A 14,252-nucleotide genomic window follows, 5' to 3' on the forward strand; every position below is an offset into this window, starting at 1 on the left:
AAAATAACTGTTTTCTATCTGAATATATTTTAAAATGTAATTTATTCCTGTGATTTCAGTGCTGAATTTTAAGCATCATGGTCCTTCAGAAATCATTCTAATATTTTTGATTTGCTGCTCAAAAAACATTTATTATTATTAATAGTAGTAGTAGTAGTGGTAGTAGTATGTTGAAAACAGCTAAGTAGAACATTTTCAGGTTTCTTTGATGAATACAAAGTACAGAAGAACAGCATTTATCTGAATAGAAATCTTCTGTAACATTATAAATGTCTTTATCATCACTTTTGTTCAATTTAAAGCATCTTTGCTAAATAAATGTATTAATTTCTATAATTTCCTTCAAAAAAAAATTATACAGAATCCAAGCTTGTGAATGGTATAACGTATAATGTTACAAAATGTTTTAATTTCAGACAAATGCTGATATTTGAATCTTTCTATTCATTAAAGAATCCTGAAAAAAAAAATGTACTCAACTGTTTTAAATATTGATAACAGTAATAAAATAAATGATAATAATAATAAAAAAATGTTTCTTGAACAGCAAATCAGTAGAATGATTTCTGAAGGATCATGTGACACTAAAGACTAGAGTAATGATGCTGAAAATGTAGCTTTGATTGCAGGAATAAATTACATTTTAAAATATATTCAAATAGAACGCAGTGCTTTTAAATAGTAAAATATTTCACAATATTACTGCTTTTGCTGTATTTTGGATCAAATAAATGCATTTTTTTTTTTAAAAAAGAAAATTCTTTAAAAAAGTTAAAAATGTTACTGTTCAAAAACTTTTGACTGGTAGTGTTTTACACTATTTAATTTACACAGTGAAGAATATGCAGTGTTTTTATAAATTTGATTAATTTATACAATGTAGGTACCATTTCTTATTTATTTGTTCTTATTTCTTTTTCTTACTCTAAGATTTTTTTTTTTTTAATTTAGGCTAGTATTAGTTTTTTGTGATACAGACAGTGGTGACAAGAATTATGACATTTCTAAGGTACCATTTTGATATTATAAAGACATTATTTAAAGAAAAAATAACTATATTGTGATATATAATGTTACTGTGAAATAAAATTAGAGAAAAAGATTTTGGTCGTATCGCCCACCCCGACTGAATATAGTCAGCTATTTGACTGTTTAATGAATAATTATCTAATTAATCAGTATTTAACATTCAGTGCATCTCTAAACTAGTTTGAAATAGCAGTTGAGAATTACCTGTAAGGTGACGCAGGATTGAAGCAGGTCTTGGTGACATCAGTGATGTTGGGGTTACAGCAGTCCCCATGATCATAATAGAAATTGTCCCAGTTACACTCTGGGTCGCAAACCCCGTTCCCCTGCTTGTATTCGGGACAGCGTGCGGTCTGTCTCTTACAGTACCCGGCATCGAAGCCAGTAAGAGTGTGGTTACATTCTGGATCGCACTCTTCATCGCCCACTTTGCTGATATCGCAGTTGGCCAGTATGAGGCGGTTACGTAAGGACGAGTTGTAAACGTTGTGAACGGTGCGCTCCCAGGAAATATTGTAGGCGCGGAAAGCGTTGTTCAAATGCTGGTGCTGAAGATTGATTTGGTGGTCTGTAATCGTGGGCCACTGTCCATCATCGTCGTAAACGTTTATCACTCGATAGCGCACCGTCTTGGGTTTCCGGAAGCTCCAGAGCTGGTAGTAGTTTGTAATCACCTCCACATTGTCACACACGGTCTGTCCGCAAGGTGGAGGCTTCAGCTCGGCGTCACTCAGGACAGCCACCAGGCTTCGGTCCGAGTACTCCAACCGGGGGAAGCTGCCATCTTTCACCGTCAACCACCTTCTTGACATGCTCTCGAAGTTCTCATGGATGACCAGCTGAGAGAGGTCACCAAACTGACTCAAACTGTGACCCATGTATCTAATGATCTCACGCTGGCTCAGGGCCCGATGCCACAAGCTCAAGTGTTCCATCGTACCCCTGTAGTTGTGGTTTAACGCGTTGCCACCGATCATTAGCACTTTGCACTTTTTGGTGAGTGGACTGAAAATCTCACCGGATTGGTCTCGACTTACAGCAACCTGCGCCCCGTTTACGTACAGCTTCATAAAGAAGCCATTGTAGGTGACGGCCACATGTGACCATTGATTGGGAGTGTAGGGTGCATTGGAGGTGATCGTGGTGAGCTTGTGGGCTCGGTCCGTCTTGAGGGAGAAGAAGAAGCGAGGGTCACGGTTGGCTTGGTCGCTGACTGCTTTGATGCCAAGTAACCATCCTCTATCGCTGGATGCGTAGAAGCATTTATCATAGAGACCTGCAGGAAGATGACATGTATTAGATACAAGAACAAGCAGAGAATTATGTAGTGTGGTCACACACACATACATTTTATGCAGCTTTTTTCACCAATTATATTACAATTTGAGTGAAAATGAATGAATTAACATGAATTTTAGGATTGTACAGTATTTGATGTTAATGTTGCTTTAATGACAGAAGTTTTCAAGCTCCATGAACTCCACTGGTTTGCAATAAACCTGATGATTAAGTTCTTCAGCATGATTTGAGATTCAGTAGACGGAAAAACATCTGACGTCATGGGATTAAAGTCACTAATTAGTGACAAAAACTACAGATTTTTATATATTTCTTATTCATTTTTCATCATATTGTTTATTTATTTATTTATTTCAAAATCTTAAAACTTTGTTTATTAAGGTTTACCATTCAAAATGTTTTTAAAGAAATCTCTTATGTGCATCAAGACTGTGATCTTATAGAGACTTTATCTTTATTAAAAAATACAGTAAAAACTGAAATATTGTGATATATTTTTACAACTTTTCTGTTTTAATATACTTGAAAATGTAATTTATTCCTGTGATAACAAAGCTGAATCTTCAGTCGTCAGAGTCAGTCATTTCTTTCATTATTATCATGTTGAAAACAACTGTTTAAATTTTTTTTTTGGAAAAACGTGATACATTTTAGGGTTTCGGTAAGTACAAAACTCATCTTGATCAATTTAATGCATCCTTGCTGAATAAAGCATCAATTTAATATTTTTTTTTATGTTAAATGATTCTTCAGAAATCAAAACATTTCTTTCATTATTATCTTGTTAAAAACAACCATTTAATATTTTTGTGGAAAAACGTGATACATTTTAGGGTTTTGATGACTACAAAGCTCATCTTGATCAATTATAGCATCCTTGCTGAATAAAAAGCATAATTTATTTTTTTTTGAATGTGTAAAGATGTCTTTTAAAATATTTCCCTGAATATTAAAATGATTCTTCAGAAATCAAAGCATTTCTTTCGTTATTATCTTGTTAAAAACGAGCGTTTAATATTTTGGTGGAAAAACATGTGATACATTTTAGGGTTTCGATGACTACAAAGCTCATCTTGATCAATTATAGCATTCTTGCTGAATAAAAGCATCATTTTTTATGTTTAAAGATGTTTTTTTAAATATTTTCCTGAATATTAAAATGATTCTTCAGAAATCAAAACATTTCTTTCATTATTCATTATGTTGAAAACAACCGTTTAAAATTGTTGTGGAAAAACATGTGATACATTTTAGGGTTTCTGTGAATGCAAAACTCATCTTGATCAATTTAATGCATAATTGCTGAATAATAGCATTAGTTTAATTTTTTAATGGTTTAAAAATGTTTTTAAAATGTTTTCCTGAATTTTAAAACGATTCTTCAGAAATCAAAACATTTCTTTCATTATTATCATGTAGAAAACAACGGTTTAATATTTTTGTGAAAATACATGTGATACATTTTCGGGTTTCGATGACTACAAAGCTCATCTTGATCAATTATAGCATCCTTGATGAATAAAAGCATCAATTTATTTTTTATGTTTAAAAAGGTTTTTTAAAATGTTTCCCTGAATATTAAAACGATTCTTCAGAAATCAAAACATTTCTTTCATTATCATCATGTTGAAAACAACTGTTTAAAATTTTTGGGAAAAAATGTGATACATTTTAGGGTTTTGATGACTACAAAGCTAATCTTGATCAATTTAAAGCATCCTTGCTAAATAAAAGCATCAATTGTTTTTTTTTTTTAACGTTTAAAAATGTTTTTGAAAAGGTTTCCCTGAATATTAAAATGAATCTTCAGAAATCGAAACGTTACTTTCATTATTATCCTGTTGAAAACAACTGCTTAAAATTTTTGTGAAAAAAATCATGTGATACATTTTGGGGTTTTCGATGAGTACAAAGCTCATCTTGATCAATCAAATGAGTCCTCGCTGAATAAAAGCATCAATTTATATTTTTTAATGTTTAAAAATGTTTTTAAAAGGTCTCCCTGAATTTTAAAACATTGTTTATACTTAAATTTGATTTAAAAAGCTTTCTATTTGACTCCACTGTATCGGAGTGAGGTTTTCTGCTCCAAAAATGCTAGACACACATAACACATATTGATTTGTCCAGAAGCATAATGAAAGGTGCACAGTAGTAGTTCGGCAAACTGACTGACGCAACACCACAGACGTAAGTTATCACAGCCTGATGCGGAGAGTGACGAAAAACTGTATGTGTTTGTCCAGAAAAGTGGGGAACACAACGTGGTTCCCATGATCAAATCATTGCAAGAGTCCAGTCCAAGGACTACAGGCCTACGAAAAAGCATCTGCTAGCAATCAGGCCCAGACAGTGTGGTCTTGTATCAACAGAGCAAAGGTTACTTGAATTTTCAGTCTATTTTCTTGAAATGTGCCTCAGCAGTAGGGATGTTTGAAATCAAAAATGGTCCTTTTTCGGCACAGTCCGTATTATGATAGGGGCTCTAAAACCCTTTCTTCCTGTTTCGTTTGGAAACCATGTGCTGAGCTCCAGAAGGAAACGTATTCTTACATTTAATGGGTACACGTCCTTCATAATCATCCAGAGTGTGTAAAAGCGGATTTCGTAGGAATCACTGTGCTGCAGAAATCAGATACAGGCCATATTCTACATGTTTAATTCCTACATTTCGTTTCAATTTAATCAAACAAGTCCTACAAATCCACACAAGCAGTGCTGCTTAATCCAGTAAATCGCTGAGCGATGAAACCCAAAGTCGAAGACAGAAAAGTAAGGATCTGCGACCCCCATTCTGTCCTCTGAATCAGGCAATCTCTCATCTCCCACAGCAGAGAGAAGTGTGTTTGTTAGAGGTAATTGGTGAATAAGCAGTAAAGCGTTACCAGGGTAGCAGAGGAAAATATGTACAATATGTAACGTAACTCCAAATTTACACATGCCTCTGCAACAGGGAAACGCATTTGGACTGAGCCGCTCAAATCCATTTAGTGAAGCCGAATGCACGAGGATCTTTCGACCGCTAGGATTGACCACTTTAAAGAGATCATTCATTCGGGAGCGCCTTACTAAAGAGCAGACAGGAGCATGTAGTTCCCTCTCACTTCTGGGCTGCCAGCAGAACCACTGCCAGCATCTATAAAAATAAATTGTGCCATAAAACTGAGGAAATTACAATCTGTGAAATCCTGGAATGAGACCACTAAGTGGGAAATAACAAACAGGTACATTTCTTGCCAGCACCGAACTTTAGACATGCAAGGGGCTCAGCTTAGGCAAAGGGAACGGGGTTCAACGAATGGACGGACGCACTAGAAAATGCTAATTTTATACTGATCGCAACTGAGATTACATTAAAACCATCAGTGCATAATAAATACTGTACAAGGCTTTAACTGGGACAATGCATTAAATACTAATGTACGATCAAGAGCGTGGAGAAGAAGTCGCGCACGCAAAAACAAATGCTGCTTGCTTTGCAAATTAACTTACTTTATGAAATCAATCCACTCATTAAACTAAGTACATGCTGAAGTTAAAATGTAATTTTGGAAATTAATGCAGCTGGCTTCGCGTGCCGAATACGCCGATCCCTGTAATCCTTTCCAATATTTCATGAAAGCATCCATTTTGAGTTCATTCAATCTCAGTATCCAGCACCATGGACAGAGCACTACAAAGTGAGCATTACGAAATGAAAGACAAGCGCAGCAGCTCTTTGGAAAAATTGATAGTCACCTGTAGTGTCTTTATACATTTATTAAAACATCTGTAAGTCTATATTGAATTTTTTAGACTAGCTACTTTTTAGACTTCATTTTATGGGTTCAATATACCTTTTAAAGTGCAGATGTAATTTTTTTTTGTTATATTTCTACTCACAGTATTATTATACTGTGTGAGTGGAAAACATTCAATTATATGAAATGTTATTTATCAGTACAATAGGTAATACTTTACAATAAGGCTCCATTTGTTGTGTGTGGACTAACATACAATGAAAATACATCTAAAACATTTATTAATTAGTTAATGTTAATTCTAATTATTAAAGCCAAAGTTGCATCTGTTAATATTATTTTATGAGCCTCAGCTAACATGAACTAAAAAGGAACAGCTGTATTTGTATTTACTAATCTTAACAGATTAACAGATACTGTACCAGATGCATTTGTCATTTTTAGTTAATGCATCAACTAATGTTAACTAATTAAACCTTGTTCTATACCATATGTATGAATTTATATGTGTGTGAATATATATTTTTTTTAATATTTTTGGTAACACTTTACAGTAAGGTCCCATTAGTTAATGTAAGTTAATGTATTAACTAACATGAACAAACAATGAACAATATATTTATTACAGCATTTATTCATCTTCGTAAATGTCAGTGTAACACTTTACAACAAAGTGTCATTGGTTAACATTAGTTAATGTATTAACTAATGTGAATTAATAATGAACAGTACTATTTATTAATCTTTGTTAATGTTAGTTAATAAAAAAGCAGCCTTTCATTGCTTGTTCATGTTAGTTCAAAGTGCATTAACTAATGTTAACAAACACAACTTGTCATATCAATAATACATCAGTAAATGCTGAAATTAATATGAACTAAGATTAATAAATGCTGTATTGTTCATTCTTAGTTCATGTTAACTAATGTAGTTAACTAATGAACCTTATTGTAAAGTGTTACCATGTTGGTTAATGTTGACAAGCATAACTTTTGATTTAAATAATGCATTAGTAAATGTTGCAATCAACATTAAGATTCATAAATGCTGTACTGTTCCGTCTTAGTTAATGTTAACTAAAGTGGTTAACTAATAAACATTATTGTAAAGTGTTACCATATTTTTATTAACCTGTATCACATCTTCATAAACCTCTCACAAAGTATGCATTACCTTTGTAGAAACATGAAATATGTGTTACTGACTACACTAATCAAGCATAAATCATCCTGTTTAGTAACATGATAACTGAATATTTACATTTTTATGGCCATCATTACAAAACTGTAAGTGGTGCTATTGACAGTTTTATGAGGTGCTTATTAATTTATTGCCATAATGTGCCATAAAACATTGCATCCTGTGTGACAACAATGCAAGAAAAAGCTAAATGTACATTTAAAATCAGACGGCGTACAATTTCGGATGAACAGTTGCCGCCTAACATCAGCAGACATGCTGTAAAACTTCTAATAAAAATGTCATTTGTCTGTGAACAGGCTCAGCAGCTCTCTGCGCACTCTGAGGATCTGACTGACTGAAAGCAGCAGTTCATTCCATGATGTTTTGTGGCAAGGACTGTAATATCTTTACAAGTAGAAGCAATAACAAAACCACTTGAAGAAAAGATGGACAAGGCACTAATTTTATAGCTTCCTCCATCTGGACTGACACTTAAAGCATTTCCTTCTCATAATCCCATACCTGAAGAGTCCTGACTCCCAAACAGCACATATTTGTGGGTTAAAAGCTGACAGCAGATATACGAGGGCCACAACTTACACGGACCGCAAACATTTAATGCTTTGCTTAAAATGAAATTTGCTGAACAACACTATTAGATGCGCAGTTGGAGAAGCTATATAAACTCTGCCAGCGCCCCCTCGTTGCTTCTTAACGTTACTGTGACTAAGGAGATCATTTTGAGGACAGAGCACTGGACTAATTTTAGATGACTCACTGACAAGATGTATTCAATCAATCCATTATCATGCAGCCCTCTGGAGATATAAAGCTTATTTAAAGACAATGTACCCAACTGTATATAACAACATTAATTTTCAATGTCCTGAGTCTATGATTTGCAATTTAAACCATGCATCTGGAAATCTATCAATGAATTGTATGTGCATGTCTCACTAATTATTTTCTTTATTATTTATATATTTTTTTAAATCTTGTATTATTTTAACTTAGATATGAAGTTAACTTTTTACATTTAATCTATATAAGACTTTCGTGTCTGTTTGTGAAAATAAAAACCTAAGCATGTGGCAGATTTCTAATGACATCGGAGGGAGTTTCTTTACATATATACATTTTCAACAGCTACATGTGGGTTTGCGTTTTATTTAGCCTTGTAGTGACCCCCAAGCATTTTAGAGAGATAATAAAAATGATTTGATTTGTATATCATTACAGTACATTTTCCTTTACGTTCCCACAAAACTGCGTGCTATAGGGGGTTCATGGGGTGCACGCAAGATTCATAAACCGACTCCACGGGTATTACGCTCTCTGTTGGCTGGAAAAGGGATGGGGGAGAAAAAGAAATCACATAGATTTGTTTGAAGAAGAAGAAAAAAAATACAACCGAGCAACTAACACGCCCACCTATGCTACTCCATCCCCATAAGAATAATGCGTAATGTGCGTAAGTAGAGATTTTTCAAGGAAAAAAAACGCACGGATTTTGTTATTCGATTAAAACTACAAGCGCTTCGTTAGTGGTACATGCATACTTCCAAAGCACATTTTAAAATCAAATATAACTATAAATAGGCGTACATCTTGAATAAAGAGGAATAAGCACCGCTGTAGGGTTCAGTTTGCTATATAGGGTGTATATGTAGTATTTAGTGCAGAGCAGAGCACGTAAGGAACACAGTAGCCTATGCATCAAAGGGATGACGTATTTGTTTAAGCGATTTCTGACACAGACACTTAATCATACAGCATCACACAGACAAATGTACAGACTGCGCCGCTATCATGATTTTTTTCTTGGCAGACACTTTTAAAGATGTAAAAAAAATATATATATATAAATATTAATAATAAACAAACAACATTCTTTAAACGCCACGACTTAAATGGCAAACCAACAAATACGATATTGGGGTATTGCAACTGCTTCACATAACATCACAACGAACCGTCCAAAGAATAACAAGTAGAAAAGCAATTTAAATAGGTAGCGTTAAAACTACAAGATGCTAGCAAAAGTTGGGTGGCGATAACCTGCCAACCGCATGCAAAACCCAAGAGAGTTTTTTGCTAGTAAACAACAAGAGCGAAGGCGCATCTCTATATGCCGTCCTAGGAGAGATCGGTTATTGGTGAACTATTCTCGGTACATTAGCTCATAAATAGTGAAAGTGATCTAAAGAAGTGTTAGTGGCAAGTGTTTATGCAACTATTCGCACGCTGGATGTGATTTATGAAGCACGGGCATGCTGCAGTTAGACTATGAAATGATTTCTGCAGTGAAGAATATAATGCAAGTCATAATTAAGCAAATCAAACCTCCGATAACAGCTGGAGAGCGCTGCCCACCCTCAGGTTTGATCCACATTTCCAGGGTGAAATTACCCCGTGGCACCTCTGCATTGGGTTTCAGACGCAGTTGGTCTCCTCGACCGGTAAAGTAAACAGCCCTCCGCCGACCTGGGCTGCTTTCCCCCGCCTGTGACAGGCGAGGGGAGCGCCGATCTATCCCGGGAAGTGAGCGTTTGCCCCGAGGCAGGCGTGTGGCACAAGGTCCTGGGAAGGTACTTCTGGCTTCCCTGATGCGTACCAAGTCTCTTTTAGACCTTACTGATCGCCGTGGAGTCCCACACTCAGATCCAAAGCACACGATAAAAAGCAAAAGGCATAGGAGCCAAGTGCAAATGGGCAAAAGTTTCATTTTCAAGTGGAGAGAAGAGATTTTGGTCAATGGATAGGGGATTGGATGACTTCAAAATACTAAATAGCGCTCGTCTTTGGAGATCTTTCCCGGTCTTTTGCTTTTACAAAAGCCTGTCAAGACGCGTATTCAACACCAACCAAGACGGCAATGCTGTCTTATTTTTTCCTTTATAATGTTAAGCCACGACCCCCTTTCCTTGCCCCTTTCAAAGACACTTCAACACAGATTGAGGGGGGAAAGGAATATGTTAATTCATCCAAGTGCTCCACCTTCCCAATTGAATGGATCCCATTAAACTGCAGGGATGACTGAGTAATCAATCAGTGTGGAGAGGTCAAAATCATTTCCCTTTCACTTTTTCTTCATCCGCATTTCAAATAAACTTGGCAAAAACGCGGTCCTCAAACACCACACGCACAACTCTACGCGGACATGTATGAGTATTTCAACGGGGCTTCAGTGCCGACACCGGCGTGTGTTTCTTCACAGGGATTCGCGTACGTTAAAGTTGAAATAACACACAATATCCCCGCTCTCAATCCAACAGTCCGAGTGGGAAGAAAAAGACAGGCTTTGTCAAACGCTACATGTTTCGGGCAACTCTCGTTCGTTACGTCACACTGTTTTTATTTGGCCGAAAGCATACAGTGCGAATAGCCGGGTTCATTCTGACAGGAGTCGCAGGTAACCTGCTTGCTGTTTTGTTTCTCAGTGCGTATCTGAACCGGGACGGTGTTTTTATTTTGCGCACCGCTGCGTTGAGAACCCTCTAGCGGCTACACCATGAACTCTCAATAAATACCACAAGAAAAAAAAACAAAAAAAACAAAAAACAAAATATGGTCAGGCACGTTAAATATTTTTATTGTTCTTTCCTTTGTCCACAACGACCTATTAACGTGCGCAGCGCTGGCTGAGAAGGCAGACTGACAGAAAGCCAAACGCAGGCTGCTGATGAGAAGAACGGGAAGGTACAGTAGAAAAGATGATCAAGATTTCAAGACAATTATCATTTTTTTGTGTGCGATTTTAAAGATGAAAAGCTGACACTAAGGAACAAAAATTCATTTAAAAAATAAAATAAAAAGGTATGTTTTAGTTTTCTTTCTCCACAAGGATGCATTTTTGATCTGCCCCCAGTTAAAATTTGTAACTTTTTTTCCTATATTTTTGGTGTACCATCTACAATTCTATAAATAAATAAATAAATGCACTCATAAATGACATCATCCTTTCAGGATGAACTCTAAAGCACAAGTAAATGTTTCTTTTTTTTATTATTATTATTACTTAATGTTATATTTATTTTTCTAATAAACACCTTGTCATGACCTTAAATACACAGATAATAATGGATAAATGAACCGTTTAACAATTTTTTTTTTTTTTTTTTTTTTGTCAGAATACATGTTTTAAAATCCTAAAGCACACATTTTGTGAAATGGCCCTCATACGAGTACTCAGATGAATTTAAGGAGCATATACTGTAAGCACTGATAAACAATAGGAAGCCTATACAGTAGTTACGGGTTGGATTACATATGTGACACCTAGCACTACAGTATCAAAGCATTTCCAGCCAGAGTCCTCTTATTGCTTTTCCTTATTGAATGTCAGCAGCAGAGGGAGCCTGGAAAATGACTGAACGCACTTCCTACATTGTCTGCTCCTGATCTCAGTGTTCTGGTTCTCACAGCTGCAGAGGGACTCCTTGCAAACATGTGACGTCAATACTGCTGAATATCAATGGGCACTGGTGCTAAAGGACCAGCGGGAAACCTGGGGTGAGCCACTATAGAGCCCCTCATTCGGCAGGTTCTTACCTCAAAAGTTACTTTCAACCATTCTTATTCAGCAGGATGTCCAAATCACTTTAAGCCCTTTACTCAGGAAGGTTTTACACTGATACGCTGAAGAAGCTCATCTCTTGTCACTTGGATGCAGTGGAAATGGATGCAGGCAAGTATTTGAAAAAAACATTTATTTTCCCTGCTACTGACCTTATACAAAGCAACTGATTTTTACTGGGCAGAAAGAAAGCTGCATTTTTATTTATTAAGAATGACAACAACAAATAAGTAAAGGACAGCAGGAATAAAGCATCCAAAATGTAAAGACTGACACAAGCACATAAAAATACAATATATAGGTACACATTGAATGCACCGTCACTTTAAATAAAAGCATATGCTTATGTATAGGTGAGGTCAGATCTGCAAAATGTTAATTATTTCACCAAAATAAGAGGGCTTATACATAATGCATGTTAGTTTTTTTATTTAGTACTGACCTGAACAAGATATTTCACATGAAAGATGTTTACATCCACTAGAGAAAATAATAGCTGACTAAATAAAAATGACCTCGTTCAAGTTTACATACGCTTGATTCCTAATACTGAAAGTACAGAAAAATCCTTCAGGTCCAACAAATTGGTTTTCAGCATTTTTACATATTTGAACCCTTTCCAACGATGACTATGATTTTGAGATCCATCTTTTCACACTGAGGACAACTGAGGGACTGATATGTAACTATTACAGAAGGTTCAAACGCTCTCTGATGCTTCAGAAAGACACAGCATGCATTGCTGGGGGTGAAAACTTTTGAACAGAATGAAGATGTGTTCATTTTTCTTATTTATATATTTTTTTCATTTAGTACTACCCTTCAGAAGCTACAGAAGATACATGTTTCCCAGAAGACAAAATAAGTTAAATTTACCCTGATCTTTAAATTCACAAAGTGTCCACCCCCTGCTTTTGATGCATTTCCTTCTAAAGCATCAGTAAGCATTTAAATTTTCTGTAACAGTTACATATGAGTCACTCAGTTGTCCTTAGTGTGAAAAGATGGATCTCAAAATCATACAGTCATTGTTGGAAAGAGTTCAAATACACAGAAATGCTGAAAAACCAAAGAATATATGGGACCTAAAGGATTTTTTAAGGACTTTAGTTTAATTGTTCAGGACAAAAAAAGTGACTCAAGAACGTGACTCAAGAACAACTATCACTAAATAAACAACACAATATTAAGAATAAAGTGTATGCAAAATTTTCTATTTTCTCTTTTGGACTATATGTAAATGCCTTTCATGTGAAATATCTTATTCAGGTCAGTACTGAATAAAAAAATAACATGCATTTTGTATGAGTCTTCTTGTATGAGTAATATCCAAAATATGTAAAAAAAAAAAAAAAAAAAAAAAAAAAAAAAAAAAAAGACAAACTTACATAATTAATACGTGTCGACATAATTTCAATGTTACAACTCCATATTATGAACATGTCTCTTTCAATGTAAACATTTTGTGCTACTAAGAAGGTACAAACAGTAGGTTTGTGGTAGTTTTTAAGTATTTGCAACTGGATTTATGCAGCCAGTTATTATTTTATCATATATCTGCTCTGGTTTTGCTATTGCACTGTAGAAGTCTGACTCACTGCTTTACATTCAGCATTTTTAGCGGGGGTACTCACTGCATTAAAGAAATTAAACTTTACAAATCATTCAGAGATAACGTTAAGAGAGCTCAGCGCTGGTCCTGTATTGTGATTAATAGCGGGTTGCGTAGACAGCTGAAGATGTCATCAATGACGTACATATCCTGGTTTTTACTCTCTGCCTGCTCCCTCATCTGCAATCAGGAAATGCAAGTCAGTTAATTTGAATTGATCCTGGCTTGTCTCCTACCTGGAGACCTACTACAACTAAAAGTCTAAGCGCAATTAACCAAACACTTAATCTTTCTGCTGATGCTGAGGCATAAGGATTTCGTAACGTATTTGATGCTCACTCTAGGCTAGAATTTTTTTTTACTTATTATTTTATACAAGACCATGACTTTCTCTTTTACACCAACACTGGCTTTGCCTTCACTGCAAATACAAATGAATAATCTTTGTGGAATTTTCCAGCACCTGCACACAGGGCTGGGTCGGAGAGAAGCTTCAACGCAGTATTGTGTAATAACAACGAAACAAACTCTCTCATTCCAGGAATTGTCATATTTCTACTCCAGGGCTATTAAGAGGTATAATACTTATTGGCAATAAAAGAACAGCTTGTCCACATAAAATCTAAATGCAAGTGAGCCCCCATTACAATTGTGAAATAAAACTTTTTATGATTTATCAGCAGATTTTACTGATGAATTGCAATTTGGGAGTACAGAGAGGAAATGCAGAACGTTATCCAGCAAATATCTTCCCACAGGAAATGTAATGCAGAATTACTGTGGTAATTCATGAATATGAAAAGGACTGTCGCTG

At 35.4% G+C, this 14,252-nt stretch overlaps 1 protein-coding gene across 2 annotated transcripts in view; it reads right to left on the reverse strand.

Moving 5' to 3' along the window:
- The window catches only part of pappab (pregnancy-associated plasma protein A, pappalysin 1b), a 105,646-nt gene extending 95,518 nt beyond the window's left edge, over nucleotides 1–10,128 (reverse strand). For both annotated transcript variants that reach the window (XM_051111015.1, XM_051111014.1), the window contains exons 1-2: nucleotides 9,594–10,128; nucleotides 1,234–2,305 (exon numbers count right to left, since the gene is read on the reverse strand). In XM_051111015.1, the coding sequence (XP_050966972.1) occupies nucleotides 1,234–2,305; nucleotides 9,594–9,975 (1,454 nt within the window). In that variant the 5' untranslated portion in view covers nucleotides 9,976–10,128. The remainder of the gene's footprint in view (nucleotides 1–1,233; nucleotides 2,306–9,593) is intronic.
- Between the last annotated feature and the right edge of the window lie 4,124 nt (nucleotides 10,129–14,252).

This window comes from Labeo rohita, chromosome 5 (assembly GCF_022985175.1).
Source record: "Labeo rohita strain BAU-BD-2019 chromosome 5, IGBB_LRoh.1.0, whole genome shotgun sequence".
Lineage (NCBI taxonomy): Eukaryota > Metazoa > Chordata > Actinopteri > Cypriniformes > Cyprinidae > Labeo > Labeo rohita.